This window comes from Macaca nemestrina, chromosome 5, assembly GCF_043159975.1.
Source record: "Macaca nemestrina isolate mMacNem1 chromosome 5, mMacNem.hap1, whole genome shotgun sequence".
NCBI classification, from domain to species: Eukaryota; Metazoa; Chordata; class Mammalia; order Primates; family Cercopithecidae; genus Macaca; species Macaca nemestrina.
In genome coordinates this window covers 135,916,134-135,935,357 of record NC_092129.1, presented here as the reverse complement: position 1 = coordinate 135,935,357, position 19,224 = coordinate 135,916,134, and the positions used below count along the sequence as shown (strand labels likewise).

Here is a 19,224-nt window from a genome sequence, read left to right as displayed (position 1 = left end):
GCTCAACTAAATCGAACTAATGGCATTCTAGTTACTCAGGCTCAGCTCACAGGTTCTGATAGTTTCTCTAATACTTATGCCCAATTAGGTTTTGATACTCTTATCACAAAACAAGTAACAAAGGTGTGTATGAGAGCTTGGGATAAATTATGTGCCCCGGGCCAAGCTCCTGTTTCTTTTACTACTGTTAAACAAGCTCAATTGCTTTTACTACCTAATATCATTTTAAACAAAGGAGACAAGACATGTGGCCCTGGGATGGTGGCCCTGGGATGGGCTCTGGCGGTGAAAAGGCCACTTCTTGGATTAATGTAATTTCTAAACAATGGCCCACCTACACCGTACACATTCAAGGAAAAAAGCTTTGATGGCCTAGTAGATACTGAGGCTAAAATTAATATTCCATGTAACTTTTATAGTGCTCCCAGTCAGCATATGATGGAAAACATGGGGTTTGTTCCTGGTCTCGGTCTCGGTCTCGGTCCAAAACATGAAGGGATTACTAAACCCGTCCCAGTTATTATAAAAGAAAACAGGACTGTTTTAGTGGCGGCTGCTGCCACGCTTCCTGATCCTATCCCTTTACAATGAAAATCTGACACACCCGTTTGGATTCAGCAGTGGCCACTTTCTAAAATAAATAAATAAATAAATAAATAAATAAATAAATAAATAAAATAAAACTGTAGGCTTTAACTCAACTGCTTACTGAACAGTTACAACTTGGAAATGTGGAACCCTCTCTTTCCCCCTGGAATTCTCCAGTGTTTCTAGCAAAAAAGAAATCAGGCAAGTGGCAGATGGTAACCGATTTAAGGGCCACTAACACTGTAATTAAACCTAAGGAAGCCGTCCAACCTGGCATGCCTGCCCCTGCTTTAATACCTAAAAATTGGCCCCTCATAGTTATTGATCTTAAAGATTATCTTTTTTTCATATTGCTTTACATAAATTGGATTGTGAAAAATTTGCTTTTACTGTTGTATTAACTCCCATTTTGACTCCAGGAAAAGTGTAATGTTGGTTCGAGCTCGAGAAGGAATCTGGATTCCAGTAACTTTGCCCAGACCTTGGAAATCCTCCCACTCAATACATTTAATTAATGAAGTGTTACAGTGAATTCTAAAAAGATCTAAGAGATTTGTTTTTACTTTAATTGCTGTGATCATGGGCCTAATTACAGTCACTGCGCTGGCCACCACTGCCGGAATAGCATTACATCAATCTATTCAAACGGCTCATTTTGTTAATGATCAGCAAACCAATTCCACCCAAATGTAGAATTCTCAACAAGGCATTGATCAAAAATTGGCTAATCAAATTAATGATTTAAGACAGTCTGTTATAATGTCTCAAACATTGCATGCAAAAGCAGTGTGACTGGAATACCTCTGATTTCTGTATCACCCTGTATTCCTAAAACAAGACTGATCATTCATGGGAAATGGTCAAAGGACACCTTCTGGGTAGGGAAGACAATTTATCATTGGACATAACTAAATTAAAGAAACAAATTTTTGAAGCCTCTCAAGCTCACTTATCCATTGTGCCTAGAGCTGAGGTGTTAGATCAGGTGGCAGAAAATATTTATGGATTAAACCTCTTGACTTGGATTAAGTCTACTGGGGACTCCACTGTAGTACATTTTGGAATTATGTTTCTCTGTTTAATCAGCTTGTTTTTAGTGTGCTGGACCAGTCAAAGAATCTGGCTTCAAAATCGACAGAATGAACCAACCTTCATAGCCATGGCACATTTATATAAAAAGAAAGGGAGAGATGTTGCAGGAAGTCAGGGACCCCAAATGGAGGGACCGGCTGAAGCCATGGCAGAAGAACATAAATTGTGAAGATTTCATGGACATTTATTAGTTCCCCAAATTAATACTTTTATAATTTCTTACACCTGTCTTTACTGCAATCTCTGAACATAAATTGTGAAGATTTCATGGACACTTATCACTTCCCCAATCAATACCCTTGTGATTTCCTATGCCTGTCTTTACTTTAATCTCTTAATCCCATCATCTTCGTAAACTGAGGAGGATGTATGTTGCCTCAGGACCATGTGATGATTGCATTAACTGCACAAATTGTTTGTAGAGCATGTGTGTTTGAACAATATGAAATCTGGGCACCTTGAAAAAAGAACAGGATAACAGCATTGCTCAGGAAACAAGGGAGATAACCTTAAACTCTGACTGCCAGTGAGCCAGACAGAACAGAGCCATATTTCTCTTCTTTCAAAAGCAAATAGGAGAACTATCACTGAATTCCTTTTTCCAGCAAGGAACATCCCTGAGAAAGAGAATGCACCCCTGAGGGTAGGCTTATGAACGGCCCCCTTGGAGGTGGCCGTCTTTTACGGTCAAAGCTGAAGGGATGAAATAAGCCCCGGTCTCCTGTAGTGCTCCCAGGCTTATTAGGATGAGGAAATTCCCACCTAATAAATTTTGGTCAGACAGGTTGTCTGCTCTCAAACCCTGCCTCCTGATAAGATGTTATCAATGACAATGCGTGCCCAAAACTTCATTAGCAATTTTAATTTCACCCCATCCTGTGGTCCTGATCTCGCCCTGCCTCCATTTGCTTTGTGATACTTTATTACTTTGTGAAGCATGTGATCTCTGTGACCCACACCCTATTTGTACACTCCCTCCCCTTTTGAAAATCACTAATAAAAACTTGCTGGTTTTATGGCTCAGGGAGCATCATGGAACTTGCCAACATGTGATGTCTCCCCTGGACACCCAGCTTTAAAATTTCTCTCTTTTGTACTCTTTCCCTTCATTTCTCAGACCAGTCGATGCTTAGGGAAATAGAGAAGAACCCATGTTAACTATCAGGGGTGAGTTCCCCTGATATGAACCGGGACTGTTACAAATCTTAGAAAGGGTGATGAGATACTGAGCTCTTTGAGGGTGGGGAAGGGGTCTCATATGCATCTTTCTGGTTGTGATAGACACACATTAAACTCTACTCCCTTTTAAATGGTTGACAGCTACTGCTTCTAACCACACTGTTCTCTTGGCTTCCATAAGACTCAATTCTCCTGGTTTTCCTCCTGCCTCTCAGTGGTGCTTCTTAATACCCTTTGCTAATTATTCTTTGCTGCCAGATCTAAGGGCTTGAGAGCTTGGGTCTCATCTCTGCACTTGCTATCCTTAGATTATCTTATATACTCTTACATCTTTAAATGACACCTATATGCTGATAACTCCAGTATATGTATCTTTAGCCCAAAGTCACAGAACTCTAGATTCCTACTTGATATTTGGGTGTCTTGTAGGTATCTCAAACTTAACACATTGAAACAGAACACTTCATTTATACTGTCCTTCCCTTACCCAAACTTGGCCCTACCCTAGTCACCACCTACCACCAATGTCACCACCTTCCACCAGGTTCATCAAGCCAGAAACCCAAGGGTCATCCTTGATGCCCTCTTTCCCCCCAGTACTCATGCCTAATCCATTGGCAACTCCTGTCAATGTTCCCTCCTAAAAAACTTTTAATTTCACTCACTTCTTTCATGTCTATGGCCACAGTTCACCAAGTCACCATCCTTTCTTGTTTAGACTTCCACAGTAGCCTCCTTAGCAGTCTTCCTGCTTTCCATCTTGTCTCCCTTTGCTCCATTCTCCACATAATAGTCAAAGTAGTCTTTTAAGAAAATGAAAGTTGCACATTCTTCTTCACTGTTTAAGTGTTTCCAATGTCTATTCTTTGTAGTTGGAATAAAATCCAAACTCCTTACCGTGTCCTAGTAGACCGGGAATGATCTCATCTTCTACTTGCCCCACACTCCATAAACCAGCTGCATCATCCTCTTCTTCATTCTTCATCTAAGCCAAGCTCCTCTCCTCCCACCACCGAGGTCACCTTCCCTAGCTCTTCAGATGCCTGATTTCTTCTCCTGTGCCAGGTCTTCCTTCAGACGCTCAAATGTCATCCCCAAAGGTTGCCCACACTCCTTTCCTGGTGTTGTCTGCTATTGTAGGTTGTTTGTTCATGGTACTTGTACAGGTTGTGAGTCTACTTGTGTACATTTATTTGTTTTCTTGTTTATTCTTATCTAGACCATAAGCTCAAGGAAGACAGGAACAATGGGTGTCTTGATCTTCACAGGGCCCAGTACAGTGGGGCTTGACAGATATAAGGCATTTGCTAAATATATATGGGAAGGAAGGCAGGGAGAGAAATGGATGGAGAATGAGGGACGTGGGAAAGAGAGTAAGAGAGAGAGAGAGTGAGAGAGAGGAACTCCCTTCAGAGAGAGGGAAAAAGAGAAGGAAGGAGAGAAGGAAAAGGCAGGGAAAATGTAGAAAGGAAGGAAGAAGAAATAAGATCTTTTTGATCAGCATCATCATCAATATGGTAGATTTTCACTTAGAGCAAGTGGTAAAAACAGGAAGTAAAAAGAAAGCACCTAGGAATTTTTCATTGACCTTCCTCCTCCTCCTCCTCCTCCTCCTCCTCCTCCTCCTCCTCCTCTTCTTCTTCTTCTTCTTTTTCTTCTTCTTCTTCTTTTTCTTCTTCTTCTTCTTCCTCTTCCTCTTCTTCTTCCTCTTCCTCTTCTTCTTCCTCTTCTTCTTCTTTGTAAAAGCATCTACCCTGTGCCAAGTGTTTTCTAAATTATTTTAACTAATCATATTTAATAGCACTATGCAAAAAAAGATGTTAAAATTTCATGTTATTGTTGAGGAAAAAAAAAATCTCTCTAAAGTTAAGGAACTTGCCCAAGACCTGACAACTGGTTCTGAATGTGAGGAGCCCAAACTGTCCCCACTCCCCCACAGGTCTCACATCTCCTAGGGATACACGGTCACTACGCAGCCTACCTCCATCACAGTGTTATATGGGCAGAAAATCATTCACAGCTTTTTTTATTTTTATTTTTATTTTTGCATTAAATACTATTTGAAAGATCCTGTTAAGGGCCAGCACATTTGGACTAAAAAAGATGGCTGGAACTGCTGAAGAGTTAGGATGTGAAACAGACTGGGGATCCCACCCCATCAAACACCTAGGGAAGCTGAAGTTGACTGGCTGGCTTTCATGCAGAAGGAGGAGTCAGTTTCCATGGCATGGGCACAACACTCCGGATAGTTAGGACTGCCTGCCAGCACAGAGCTCCTTGGATTTCACACAAGACAGTAAGTGCCTTTATGTTACCCTCTCTTATTTACTATAGTTATTAAAAATCACTGACATTTATTAGAACTGATATTTATTGACTACTTTGCACTTGATTTCCTATCTTTCTGGTAGAGACACATCCTCCAGAAAGATAGGAAATCAAGTGCATTTAATCAAATTCACAAGGATTGGTTGCTAAAGGAACCAATTGATAAATTTCAGTAGTCAATGCTAAGCTAGTGAATTGCATATATTTTCTGCAAACAAATTGTGTTTGTTTTTGTTCTGTAGAAAGCTTCTAATTAATAGGTATTTTTTAAAGCAGCTTTATTAAGATACAATTCACATACCATAAAATTCGATTCATTTAAAATGTACAATTCAGTTGTTTTTGGCCTTTTGGTGTTGTGAAAGCATCTAATCTAAGAACATTTCATCACCCCAAAAAGAAATCCTGTACTTATCAGCAGTCACTCCCCACCCCAACCTCCATCCTAGCCCTAGGCTGCCTATAGTATACATTCTAGCTATCTAGATTTGCTTATTCTGAGCATTCCACATACATGGAAGTATGCAATATGTGGTCTTCTGTAACTGGCTTCTTTCACTTAGCATGTTTCAGGGTTCATCCATAAAGTATGTATCAGTACTTTATTCCTTTTTATTGCCAAATAATAATCCTTTATATGGATGCTCCACATTTTGTGTATTCATCTATTGATGAACCTTCGGGATATTTCCACTTTTGCCTATTATAAATAATGCTTCTATGAACATTCATGTACGAATGTTTATATGGATATCTATTTTTCTTCTCTTGGGTATATAGCCCATTGGAATAGTCAGACTTTCCCATTTCAAAACTTACTACAAACCTACAGTAATCAGGACTGTGTAGTACTAGCATGAAGATAGATATTTAGAGCAATGGAGTAGAATTGAGAGTCTAGAAAAAAACCCTTACATTTATGTTCAATTGTTTTGCAGCAAGTGTCATGTATAAAAATTAACTCAAAATGGATCACAGACCTAATAGTAAGACTTAAAACTATAAAACTCTTAGGGGAAAACACAGGAATAAATCTCTGTGAGGGAAAGGAGCAACTTCATTCTTTTACCTATAGATATCCAGTTGTCTCAGCATCATTTATTGAAAAGACTGTTATTTTGTCACTGAATTGTCCTGGTATACTTGTTGGAATCAGGAAGTGTGAGTCCTCTAACTTTGTTCTCTTTCAAGATTGTTTCAGTTCTTCTGGATCACTTGCATTTCCATACAATTTTTTAGAATCAGATTTTCCATTTCTCTGGAAATAAATTTTGCTGCCCAATGCTTCCACTTGAATTGCAACTCATCCATGGGAAGTTATGGAATCTTGGCATGAACTCAAATGTGGGACAAATGAGGTTGGTTGAAATGTAAACCTGTTTGAAGGCTTCTATGAAAGGCAAGTGAAAAGACTTCTAGACACTGATTTAAAAAACGGTTTTGTTTTAGTGGCACCCTCAGATTAGAAACACTCTAGTGTTTTTGTTTACAATTTTATCATTGATCAAACACTCCAGTATAAGGGATTTTATTAAAATGAATTTTAAAAGTAAAATGCAGTCTGTGCCATCTTCTCTCTTACCTAACATAGTATGTACAGAGCATCTATTTCACAAAACATGCCCAATCCTTGTCCTGCACACCCCAAAATTCTGATTCCTTTTGGACTGAGGCCCAGGCATCTGTATTTTTAAAAATCCACTGCTGATTCTCATGTAGCCCCTCAGTTGAGAACAGCTACCACATCCTTACTCCCTCCTCAGCTCTCCAATCTTGCTTCCTGCCAGTCTATACCTTACTTTTTAGCCACAGAGATATTGCTACTCAGAGTGTGGTAAGTGAGCTAGTAGCACTGTGAGAACTTGTTACACATGCTGAATCTCAGGCCAGGTTCCAGACCTACTAAATCAGAATCTGCATTTTAATAAGATCTCTAATGATTTGTGTACATCAGAGGTTGCCACACTATGGTCTACAGACCAAATCTTACTCACCCCGTTTTTGTAGGCCCGTGGTCACCATTTAAGGTGCTGAATCTCCATGGGATGGCACAGTGAGACTCCCAGAGCAAGCCCAGGCAATGCCCTCTGCCCCTGCTGCCCTGTCAGCAGCCCACCGCTGTGCCTGGCCACTGCCCGGGCCCTGCTGGTCACCACTTACACAATGGGGACTCTCCTGGTGGCAACTGCTGGGACTGAGCAGTGGAATCTCAGTATGGGAGTTGTGGCTCCATGAACCACCTTGTCTCCTGCCAACTAACTGGAGATGACCCCTCTAGGAGGAGAGAAAGCTCACTGGGATCTGAGCATCACTAGGGCAGAGTGAAACTGACCATCTCACCGACCAGGCCCTTCCCCCTCAGGCCTGTCCTCTTTCCACTAAGAATATCTCCAGCTGAGGAGATACCCTCCAGGGTACAAAGAAGGTAGAAAGATCCACCCCAGGAAAGTAGGGCAGGGTGGAGCAGGAGTTTTCTCTTTCATATGTATAATAGACTCTTGGCATATATATTTTTCTCTTTTTTTCCCCTCTTTTTTTTCCTCTTGGCCTAATAATATTTACTATCTGGTTGTTTACAGAAAAAGTTTATTGACTCTTGGTTTACACATTAGGAACCACTTGCCCTTTGCAGTGTGTGACTCCGGCCACAGACATGGCTGTCCTTCAGCAGGGGATCCTCCACCTCCCTCAGTTGCCAATATGTCTCTGACCCATCCCTTCAGGACCCAGCTTAGGCCACTTTTAGAGAAAGCTCCTTTTACTTCCCAGTCTTTGTGAATGGCTCTTTCTCTCTGTCCCCCAGGCATTTACGGCATTGTATTTTAATTTCTTTTATTTTCTTTCTCTCCCTCCAGGGCTGTTCACACATTTCAATGCACTCACCTGGAGGGCTTACCACAACAAAGATGGCCAGCCCCCGCCCAGAGTTTCAGATTCAGTAGGTCTGGGGCTGAGCACAATATTTTGTGTTTCTAACAAGTTCGCAGGGGCTGCTGCTGCTGGTCACAGTTAGTGAGGTTGACACCAGCTCCTTCTTGTGATCCCAACTTAAATCTTGAGATCAGAGACATTCCCAACGGCCCCGTCTCAAATGGTACTCTCTCTACTCTTGTTTTCTATCTCAGCTCCTTGTTTACACCAGCAGCTCTCAACCTGTTTGTTCTCAGAGCTTCTTTACACTCTTAAAAATTATTGAGAGCCCCAGAGAGCTTTTGTTTATGTGGGTTATAGCTGTCAATTTATTCTATTGGAAATTAAAACTGAGAAAACTTTTAAATATTGATTAGTTCATTTAAAAGACTGTAATAAACTTATTACACTATAATATAAATGACATTTTATGAAAATAAATGTATTTTCCAAAACAAAAGAAATGTGACTAGTCACATAGCTTTACGCTCCCCTGCCCAATCTCTTTAATATCTGACTTAAGAGAAGACAGCTGGATTCTTGTATTTGCTTCTGCATTCAGTTTGTTGTTTTGGTTAAGGTATATAAAGACAATGTGGTTATACACACACACACGTATATACAATATATATATACATATATACATATATATGTATGATATATATACATATACACATGTATATATAATATATAATTATATATTATATACACATACATATATACACATGTATATTATATATACCTATATGTGTGTACATATAATATACACATGTATATATTATATATATAAAGTTGGAAAAGGGAGAAATATTTTCAGATAATTATGGATATTGTTTGATACTACAACAAAATTGTATAAGTTGTAGTGTCTTAAAGGTTAGTTGCAATGTGCAATCTGAAATGGTATCAATGCACTTTCTATACTGTTTTATTAAAATCCATTGGTCTACCAAATGGATCTCTTTATCCATGCATGATTTCGTAACATCCTTTCTTTGTCATGGAAAATATTTGTCTTTAGGGTGATAAATATTTTCTAAACGTTCACACATTTCATTGTACGGTATTCTAAAAACACATTTATTAAGTCATGTAATCAAAGATAAAGATTTAATAAAAATAATTCTTATCGTTTCATTTAGGATGTTCCTATGTAACTGGCTTTTTAAAATTTACTCTGAGTGTGTGGTGAATGGCATGCTTCCAGGTCCAGTTTGGTGTCATTGCCTTGCTTCATGCTAAGGCACCAGCAGTTTTCTACACTATTGCTTTTGAGCCATCCGAACAATTGTCAACACAGTGAAACAAGGCCAGTAACATTTTAATATAATGAAAACAGCTTTGACTTCACTGATCCCCTGAAAGAGCCCCAGGGATTTCTGAGGGTCTACAGACTATAGTTTGAGAACTGCTGGTTTATGGCATGACATTGATAACAATTTTTAGGTATTTATTTGTGTGATTGCGTGTCCATCTCAACTGGTATAACAATGTTAATACTGTTTAATTTTCATGGAGTACCTGCTCTGTATCCAATATAAATTTTTTTGCAAATTGACATTTATCCTTACAACAACCCTGGCAGATTATATCCATTCTACAGATAAGAAAGATAAGGCACAGAATTACACAACTAACATAAAGGAACACGACTAGAACTCTGAAGTAGGAGTAGGAAATAGCACTAGAGGATGTTTTGAGGCCAGGTAGCCGTGTATCAGCCCGTGAGTTTAGACATAATTCTGTGTGCAGTGGGAGCCACCGATAGTTTTAGGGTAGGGGACAGGCAGGCACTAACCACAGGACCTAAGGTCTAAGTACACACTCATGCCACACACATGAGGCAAACGTAGAGGCAAATGCATGTGGCGGGAAAGGAAATAAATGATACGGAAGTCTGTGGGATTACTGGCTAAGAATAAAGGGTTACATAGAATTTTCTAAGTGGCATGTCTCTCCCACAGTTTTTTTCTGTCATGGAATTGGCCAAAATGTCAGACATGACAAAGCTTCACCAAGCTGTTGCTGCAGGAGACTACAGCTTAGTGAAGAAGATTTTAAAGAAAGGTCTCTGTGACCCAAACTACAAAGATGTAGACTGGAATGACCGGACCCCACTTCACTGGGCTGCAATCAAAGGTGAGTGGGCGATGCTTAGGTAGATCTGCCCCTTTGAGTCCACCATTCATGAGGCTATCAATCAATAGGCTATGTGGGGGAGTGGAACAAACATTTCTTTAGAGCCAGATGGAAACTTCATTTCATTTTTTTTTCTTTTTTTTGAGACAGAGTCTCGCTCTGTCATCCAGGCTGGAGTGCAGTGGCACAGTCTCAGCTCACTACAACCTCCATCTCCTGGGTTCAAGCGATTCTCCTGCCTCAGCCTCCTGAGTAGCTGGGATTACAGATGCGCGCCACCATGACGAGTGAATTTTTGTATTTTTAATGGAGAAGGTGTTTCTCCATGTTGGCCAGGCTGGTCTTCAACTCCTGACCTCCAGTGATCCTCCTGCCTCAGTCTCCCAAAGTGCTGGGATTACAGGCGTGAGCCACCACGCCCAGCCCCAGATGGAACATTTTAATCCTGACATCACCACTTACTAGTTGTAGTACCTTAAGCTAGTTATTTAATGTCTCTGGGCCTGTTTATTCACCTAAATAATATGTGCAGGAATGCCACCTTGGAGCCCTGTGATGGGAATTCAGTAAAATAACGAGTGTACAGTGCCTATCGTATAGTCTGCTCTCAATTAATATTAGTCCTTTTCCCTCTCAACCTTTAACAGGAATAGAACATCATGAAGAAGGATAGGGACTTTGTTTCATTCATCATTGAATCCCTCATGCCTTACATAGCTTAGTTACAGAATTGGAGGAAGATAGTGGCAAAAACTCTGGCAATGGGCTTCTCAAAGGCTTTGGCAATAGAAAGCCATTAAAGAATGTTAAGTAAGAAAGTGTTATGGTCAACTTTGCTTTTTAAACATTTATTGTTTAAATGTTTGGAGAATGGGTTGACAAGAAGCAAGACTGGCTGCAGAGAAATTAGTTGGGATATTTTTGCAAAAATCTAAGTGCAAAGTAATGGTAGCTATACCAAAGCACCTTTTAGTGAACATTTGCTATGTGCTGGGTACTGTACTGTGAACTTCATGTCTGTGATTTCATCTGCACTCTACAAGAATTCAATGATATAAGGGGTAATATCATTAATTTGCAAATTAGGAAACTGGCCTCAGATATTTGTTTCTTATCTGAGGTGCCACTTGTTAGCAAGTGGGATTGGCAGGATATGAAATCACATCTATCAACTAGAAAGCCTGTGCTTTAACTTGTGCTAGCTATCATGTAAACAGGACTTAAAATATTTGGTTTTGACTCAGTGTTGAGACTGTCAAAAACAGAGTAGGCCTTACCAATAGGCAGGTATAGTGTGGCTTGGGAGAGAAAGCAAGATTCCTGGGCAGGGCCTGTGGCAATGCACAGGGTAGGGGAGTGTCCTGGAAGGAGGACAGGGAAGGCTTGCAGGGCTCAGGCCCTGGGTGAGAACTAGGTTCGTGGGGTAAAGTAGGGCACTGAGTTCCTGGTGAGAAGAGGGAAAAGGGAGGAGGGGATGATGATAGGAAACTGGAGGCTCCTCAAAGGCAAAGGTTCCCTTTCCATTGTGTTACCTAGACTGGCCCTGGCCTCAGGCCACTCGGGACATCTTTATCCTAACCTCATCCTGTTTCTTCTTGGTATATCTAAGGGCAAATGGAGGTGTTACGGCTCCTGATAGAATACGGAGCCAGGCCCTGCCTGGTTACTAGTGTGGGCTGGACCCCAGCTCATTTTGCAGCAGAATCAGGCCATCTGAATGTACTCAGAACTCTCCATGCATTGCACGCTGCCATCGATGCCCCCGACTTCTTTGGAGACACACCAAAGAGGATTGCACAGATCTATGGGCAGAAAGCCTGTGTGGCATTTCTGGAAAAGTAAGTTTATTTTTTTTCCATCTATAGAAGGAGCAGAGGAACAGGAGTCTGTGATCAAGATCTTGTCTGATTCTGTGGTCTCAGGTCAATGAAAATGAAATGAGGAAATCCAGCCAGCGAATGATTATTTTATTGATTTTTTTAGTTGAGTTATTTTTATTAATGTTTCACTTGAAAGACTAGTTTGGGGGTCAAAATTATATTAACATGTTGTTTTAGATTATGCAGAAATTATCTCAGGTAAGAAAATTGGGATACCAAGTTTGAAGATGGGACATGGTGCAAGAATCATGACCTTCAGCTTTCTGAAAGGCATCCAAACTGGCTGTGTGACCTTGTGCAAGTCACGGCAGCTTCCTGACCCTCAGTTGTCTCATATTTAAAGTGAGGCAGGTGAATTAGACTTCAATTTTTCAGTACCCTCCTATCTTTTAAAACTTCTATGTTCATCTGTGAATGCCCTACTTATAGGCACACCAAAGAACTTATCTATCTAGCACCTGTTTATTTTTTTCCCTCAGCCAAGCATTCAAACATAATTAAGCACCAATAATTTACATAACAGTTATAGCTCTGAGAGGGATTGAACAAAATTTGGAAACTTAGAATTTGATTGTTTCGACAAGCAATTCATACCAAAGAAAGTACAGTATCAGAGTGAGGGCATCATTGCTTGGAAACCAAATGATATAGACTATAGACAGCAATGCCATCTACAGGGGCAGTTCATGATGGGGTGCCCTCTGAAGAACCTGAAAATGCAGTTACCTTCAGAGAGTTGAACAAGTGAAAATTTTGCCTGTGGTGAGGTTAGTTATCCATAGAAGTAACCCAAGAGACATTCTCTTAAAGGTAATGTCTTACATTAAAAATATCCAATATCACAATTGAGATGATTTGGGGAGTAAAGAGGCAGAAACTTGAGTCCCGACTCACGGATTCACTTTTCCCCAACTTCAACTGTCATCTCCTACATTCAATGATCTCCATCCTCTGTGGACCTCAGCATCAGCAGACATTGTTCTCTGAACTTTTTAAAATCCTAACATACCACAATGTGACCATAGCTCTCTTCACTTTATCAGTTCCTGCATTATCACCAGGTCTTGAATTCATCAAGATATCTTGTCATTCAACTTCTCCTTTTTCTCCTAATCTATCACTTTCCTGAAGGTCTCACTAAATTTCCTCTACCATATGAGCACCATAATACATTTCATTGTTCCACTCTCTTCCCGCTATTCCTGCTATTAATTCTCAACCCAGCATATAACCCGGAATTCCCAACCTTAGATGAATCTCTGTCTTCTCCACGTTTATGCTTGTTCAGCTAGAGAAAATCCCACATGTCAATATATGGGTATCACCAGCAGTTTGAATATTTCCACTTTTATCTGAGCCCTCAGAGCAACTTGGCTATCTCTTCCTGTCCTACTCCCTCATTGGCAATTCTAAAGCAACATCACACCTCAGCCTGGCTTTCAGAGGTATGCCTTCTACTTTAGAAAAAATATTGAGCCATGAGTTACAAATTTTTCAACGCTCACACCTGCAGATTTTATGTATATTTACATCAGCTCCTTCTTGCCGTCCTGTCCCTCCTTTGTAAAGTGTTATCTCTCCATATAGACTCTTGATCCAATCCGTCATGTCTTCTAGAAGGCCATTCATTATTCGTGTATTCTTTGTTACATCTTTACTCTTTCTCTTGTGTTTTTAGTGTTTTTTCCTTTCCCTTGACTTCTTTCTGGACTGTGAACGTGTTCAAATAGGTATTCTCAAACAAACAAAAAGTTAGAGGCCCTTCTGAATTCCTCTGTGTCTTTCTTCTTCCCTACACTTCTAAGCAACTTGAAAGCTAATCTACTTTTTTTTTTAATCCAAAAGGAAAAACACTTATCCTCTCAGAGTGTCTAACATGTTTTATAGTAATAATTTGTGTAAAAAAATAGAATCTTTGAATAGTTTCTGTATTTTTATTGTGATGAAAAACTCATAACATAAAAGGTACCATATTAACTGTTTCTAAAGTATACAGTTCATCAGTGTTATGTACATTTACATTGCTGTGAAACAGATCTCCAGAACTTTTTCATCTTGTAAAACTGAAACTCCATACCCATAAACAACTACCCTCTCTTTCTTCTCCCCAGTGGAATAGAATTTTGACTCTATATAAATCAAGAAACACCTGAATTCTTTAGTAGTTCGTGTTTGCAAGATCTAAGATCATGATAAACGTTAGGTCCTAAAATCTTGGGGAGAGACAAATGTCCTTCCTCTGACTTGTTAGCAATCAAACTGAGTAGGTTTTAAATGTCTGTTAATTGGAAGGGTTTGTTATTTCATTTTCAGCCAGAGGAAAGAGGTGCATTTTAAATATCAAAATTAGATCAGCTTTGAGTTTGTACTAAATTGGGAACGTAATAGATTTTCATAAATTATGTGTGCCTTTTTGGAAATGTCAACTGTCTTTATGTCTGCTTGTAAAAGTTTCAAAATATGTTTTTCTCTTAAAAAGGCAACATTGTTTCATTTGCTTGAATATTATGATAGGAATGCTTACTGATATTACTTGATAGTCATATGTAGCCTTGGAACTTTAACATATATATGTATATATATCTCAGTATTAATCATGATAGTTGTACTTCTTTGAAACATTACATTTGAGGAAACTAATCTACGTAATTGTCTCCACTTCTTCATCCCTCATCCACGCTTCAGACTTCTTCCCCGATCCTCATACTGAATCAGCTGTCACTCAAGTCATTAGGGATCTCCTCATGGTAAATCAATTGCCTCTTCTCAATTCACATCTTACCTCCACTTAATTCGGTATTTAATATTCCTGAAACCCTTCTCCCTTGTTTTATCTGATGCTATTCTCTTTTAGTTTTTCTTCTACTTCTCCTATAATTCCTTATGACTTTTAAAATGTGCTTTTTCTAAGAATAAATCTCATGATATATTCTTGCATGCCTTTTAAATGCTGACAGTCCTCAGGGTCCTGCCCTTGACTGTCCTCTACTGACTCTCTCTAAGTAATCCCAGCCCCTCCCTAGTGACCAGGGATCAACATGAAATATGACCCCAGCATAACTGAAATGCAGGAGGGGTGCTTGCCTCCAAAGAGTGGGGAGTGCTGTTACCAAGAAAAGTAGACAGTGTTGAGCCAGCAAAAACAGCAAAGTCACATCAGTCACATCACGTGTGAGTCATTTCTACTTATCATCAGCTCCCACTAAGAACTTCCCTTCTGACAGTTAGAGGGTTTAGGGAGAAGAATCCTGAATTAAGGGGGGATTAACCTGGATCTTGAAAGCTAGCAGGCTAGTGGAGGAGGGGAAAACTGTTGATTTGGAGTGAAGGCACCAAGTTGGAAATGTGCATAGGTTGTGTGTATATGTGAGAAGGCAAGGGATAGTGGAGGGACAGTGCAGGGACAGTGCAGGGATGAGTGGCCTGGCTAAGCAGAGCATTCACACTAGAGAGGAATGGAGGATAAGGTCAGGTGAGGGGGAGGGTGACCACAGTGAGCAGGGCAAGCAGAAGAATGTGAGCTCATCAGGGGAGTCACAGGCTGAAATAGATGCATTAGCAATTTACTAGTGTAGTAGAGGAGTTGGCAGTGGTACTGTGTGGGATTGAAGAATGCTAGACTTCAGGCAAGGGGATCACTTAAGGAATGTCTTATTGATTCACATTAAACCACTCATTTAGCAAATATTTTTGAGTTCTACTATGTGTGTGTCATTGAGTTAGACACTAAAAACGACCTAAAATAAACCAGATACAGTGCTGGACATCAAGAAGTTTAACTGTTTGGGAGAGGAAATAACTTGTTTACATAAATAACACTAATACAAGACAGAGAGTGACTAGGCAGAGGAAGGACATGGTGTGATCTGAAGACTGAAAGGTCACTTCCAGCTTAGGGTGAAAGACTAGCGAGTTTGCTGTCCTTTGAATGAATTGTGCTTTTAATAATGGTTTGCACTTAAGATGCTATTTGCCTTCCCTATACCATTATCTACCCTCTTAAATTCCGTTTGTCCTCATATTGGTTCAAATTTTCTCTCTGTAAAGTGACTTTTCCAAGTGCCTTTAAGCAAGTCACATACTCACCTTTGGCTTCATACAAAACTATATATGTGTATATTTCCCATTGTCTATGTGTGTATAATGCTCTATTTATCTAATTGTCTATTAATCCATCCATATATCCATTTAAAATTATATATTTTTTACATAATCCATTCGTACATATAATACATATGTGATTGTGAGTGATTCTCGTTTTCTTCCTTATATGTTTCTGTACTTTTAAATTTTATACAAGGAACACACATCACTTTTACGGTTATGAAAAATAAAACTAAAAATAAACAAATGAAAACAGTCTCCCAATAATCTGCAAGCTGCTCTATAAATGTGAGCATTTCAAGAATCAGTAGCATTTTCTTCAAGCTGAGTGACTATCTTTGAGTCTGTTAACATCTCACTGGGGTCACACAATTTTTCTCCACGTCCAAGTCGTTTCTTTAGTGTCTGAGACCTTCCCTAAGTGTATGCTTGGAAATGCTCAAACTTGGCCTCCTTCCTTCTCAACTGAATTGCTGTGTGCAGAACCTGTGAATAGAGGCCGATTCCCAGGCTGGGACAGGCCCTCCTGCTCCAAGTTCAGAAGCCCCTTTCTTCTTTCCTAGGGCAGAGCCCGAGTGCCAAGACCACCGCCGTGCTGCCCAGCAGAAGGGGCTGCCTCTGGATGAGCGCGATGAAGACTGGGATGCCAAGAAAAGGGAGCTGGAGCTGTCTCTTCCTTCCCTAAATCAAAACACGAATAAAAAGAATAAGAAAAGTCGAGGCCCTACCAGGCCCAGCAATACCAAGGGGAGGAGAGTATGAGAACTTAACCTTACGTTTTCTGGCAGGGAACTTTTCCTGCCAGAATTGAGGCTGTTAGGCGTGGTGGCCTTTCCATGACTCTACTTACAGACCCGTACTCATCTGGCTTCTGCCAAAAGCCCATGGACCTGTCATTAGGTGCTCTCTACATGGGCTGTTGTTTCCTGGCTAGCACCTACTGTGTACAATAATTGCCAGGAGAGGACAAAACCTGCTTGCATTTTGTCATCAGTGTCATCAGTTTGCACGGTCAGCATCTTTTGTCCCCTGCCCCCCAACAATGATAGAATTTCAGGGGACAAGGAAACTCTGGCATGAATTAACTTCATCCCTGATAACAAACGAGAGATAATGTAAAATAATGAACATGTGATTATAGGCCTACTTTTTCAACTGTAAATTTTGGAAAATTAAATTCAGATGAGATAATTCCAATAAAAAATTGCATCCAAATTGAGATGCAAAATACATATTAGATTTCAAACACTTAGTACAAAAATATAAAATGTCTCGTTAGTAATACTTAACATTGATTACACATTAAAATGATAATATTTTGGATATTGCATTGAATAAAATATATCACCAAAATGAATTTTACCTTTCTCTTTTTACTTTTTAAAACATGTGGTTACTAGAATGTTTAAAATTACCCATGTGTTTTTTATTTTATTTCTATCAGACAGCATTGCTATAGAACCCAAACAGCATGTTAAGCCTCTCCTAGGAAACTAGTCTGGTGTATTTTACTTTCCCTGGCTGCTCTGCATTTTAGATATACTAATTTCTCTGCCTAAATAAATTTATTTAGCTATCAAGTACCTTTATTACACATTCCTTAATTAATGTTTGTGTTAATACAGGCCATGCTTAGTTTGAATTTTCTGGAATGAAAAAAAAAATGCTTGAAAATCTCATAGAAAAGCAGTATAGCTATAGAGGATATCTTTCCTCGTGTTGGTCTACCTTTGAGCATCAATCCCTTTCTCTATGCTCTGCAATACAGAGTAGTGCCTGCTTTGGACCAGTACAAACATTGGAAGACAACTGACTCGAGCTGGACTAATAAGATTCTTCTCCTGGGTACTTGGAAAGAAATCCTCATGAGAGGCTGGACCAGTAGCAGATGACTTCAGAAGTATGGAGTGGTTAATTCTACACTAGGACTGAGGAAGGGTACAGAGATGCTCTACAAAAAGGACAAGAAGACAGAGGAAAAGACAAAGAGATAGAGATAGGTCAGTAGATAAATGAATAGATAGATTTGATAGATAGATGATAGATAGATAGATAGATAGATAGATAGATAGATAGATAGATAGATAGAGATGAATAGTTAGATAATTTGCTATTCCTAGTTCTGGTTCCTTACTCAGGAATCTGTGAAATACTATTTTATCATAAAAGTTTTCCTTTGCTTACAGTATATTGAATTGATTATTTTCCTTGCAAGCAGACTTTTCTAATAAGTACAATATTTTAATCATGGACTTATGAGTAAAGCTGACTTAGGTTTGTATCCTCCTCTATGGAAATGTAAAAGAATTCCCATTTCCTGGGGTTGCTGTGAAAATGAGATGGACAATGTGTGTAAGATGCTGACATTGGTACACTGTAACTGGTTTATGTCATGGCTGTTGTATTACTACAGAAGTGAACTCAGTTTCCCCCTGGGAATCCCAAGGGGATCCAGGAATAATGCCTTTTATAGGTCAAATGAGGCTCTCTATTGTCCAGTCCATAAATATCCCATCTAATTTTGTGGCATGGATAATAGCCTGTCCTCCATCAGCTGTACAAAACTGTGATAAGCAAAGTGTCCTTGGGGGTCTCTTACTGTGTCCACAACCCTGTGGCTCCCAGTGCCTTCATTGTGCCCTCACTTCATACTTATTCTCATTGAGATATAAAGAGACTTATGTCTTCTCCCACAAGTTTTTAGGTAGTCAATGAGAACAGCAGGAAGAGAATGCTAAAATAGCTTCTCTGTATGGCTAATTTGATGCAACATAGACTCTGTACTAAGTGCTTTACATGTATTATATCTAATCTGCATGACATAGCTGCAAGGCAAGTATCATTATCCCCAACTGACATCCCAAACTGAAGTTCTGAGAGGTTGAATGACTTGCCCTAGGCCACCTGACCAGTGGTTGTGCAGGCTGTAAAGCCTGGCTGGATTTGGTCGATGGGCTAACCTTTCAGGCTCTAAGACCTTTGGCAGGTTGTTTAACTTCTCAAG

General features: G+C 39.7%; 1 protein-coding gene across 3 annotated transcripts; it reads left to right on the top strand.

Annotated features, from left to right (window-relative positions):
- Positions 1–5,112: 5,112 nt before the first annotated feature.
- On the top strand, positions 5,113–17,577 carry LOC105490919 (ankyrin repeat domain 66). Of its 3 annotated transcripts, none has more exons than XM_011756905.2 (4): positions 5,113–5,155; positions 10,062–10,236; positions 11,846–12,074; positions 16,784–17,577. In XM_011756905.2, exons 2-4 carry the CDS (start codon positions 10,074–10,076, stop codon positions 16,980–16,982), a joined length of 591 nt encoding a protein of 196 aa, XP_011755207.2. In that variant the 5' UTR covers positions 5,113–5,155; positions 10,062–10,073; the 3' UTR covers positions 16,983–17,577. The 3 variants fall into 3 exon arrangements, with proteins under 3 accessions (XP_011755207.2, XP_070953054.1, XP_011755208.2); XM_071096953.1 differs by lacking the exon at positions 5,113–5,155 and adding an exon at positions 8,111–8,125; XM_011756906.3 differs by lacking the exon at positions 5,113–5,155 and adding an exon at positions 8,155–8,281.
- Positions 17,578–19,224: the final 1,647 nt, after the last annotated feature.

What these genes read in the sequence shown, in the direction of transcription:
- LOC105490919 (XM_011756906.3), top strand. An exon ending in TCACTGGGCTGCAATCAAAG is followed by an intron (nt 10,237 to 11,845) that starts GTGAGTGGGCGA and finishes GGTATATCTAAG; the next exon opens with GGCAAATGGAGGTGTTACGG. An exon ending in TGTGTGGCATTTCTGGAAAA is followed by an intron (nt 12,075 to 16,783) that starts GTAAGTTTATTT and finishes CTTCTTTCCTAG; the next exon opens with GGCAGAGCCCGAGTGCCAAG.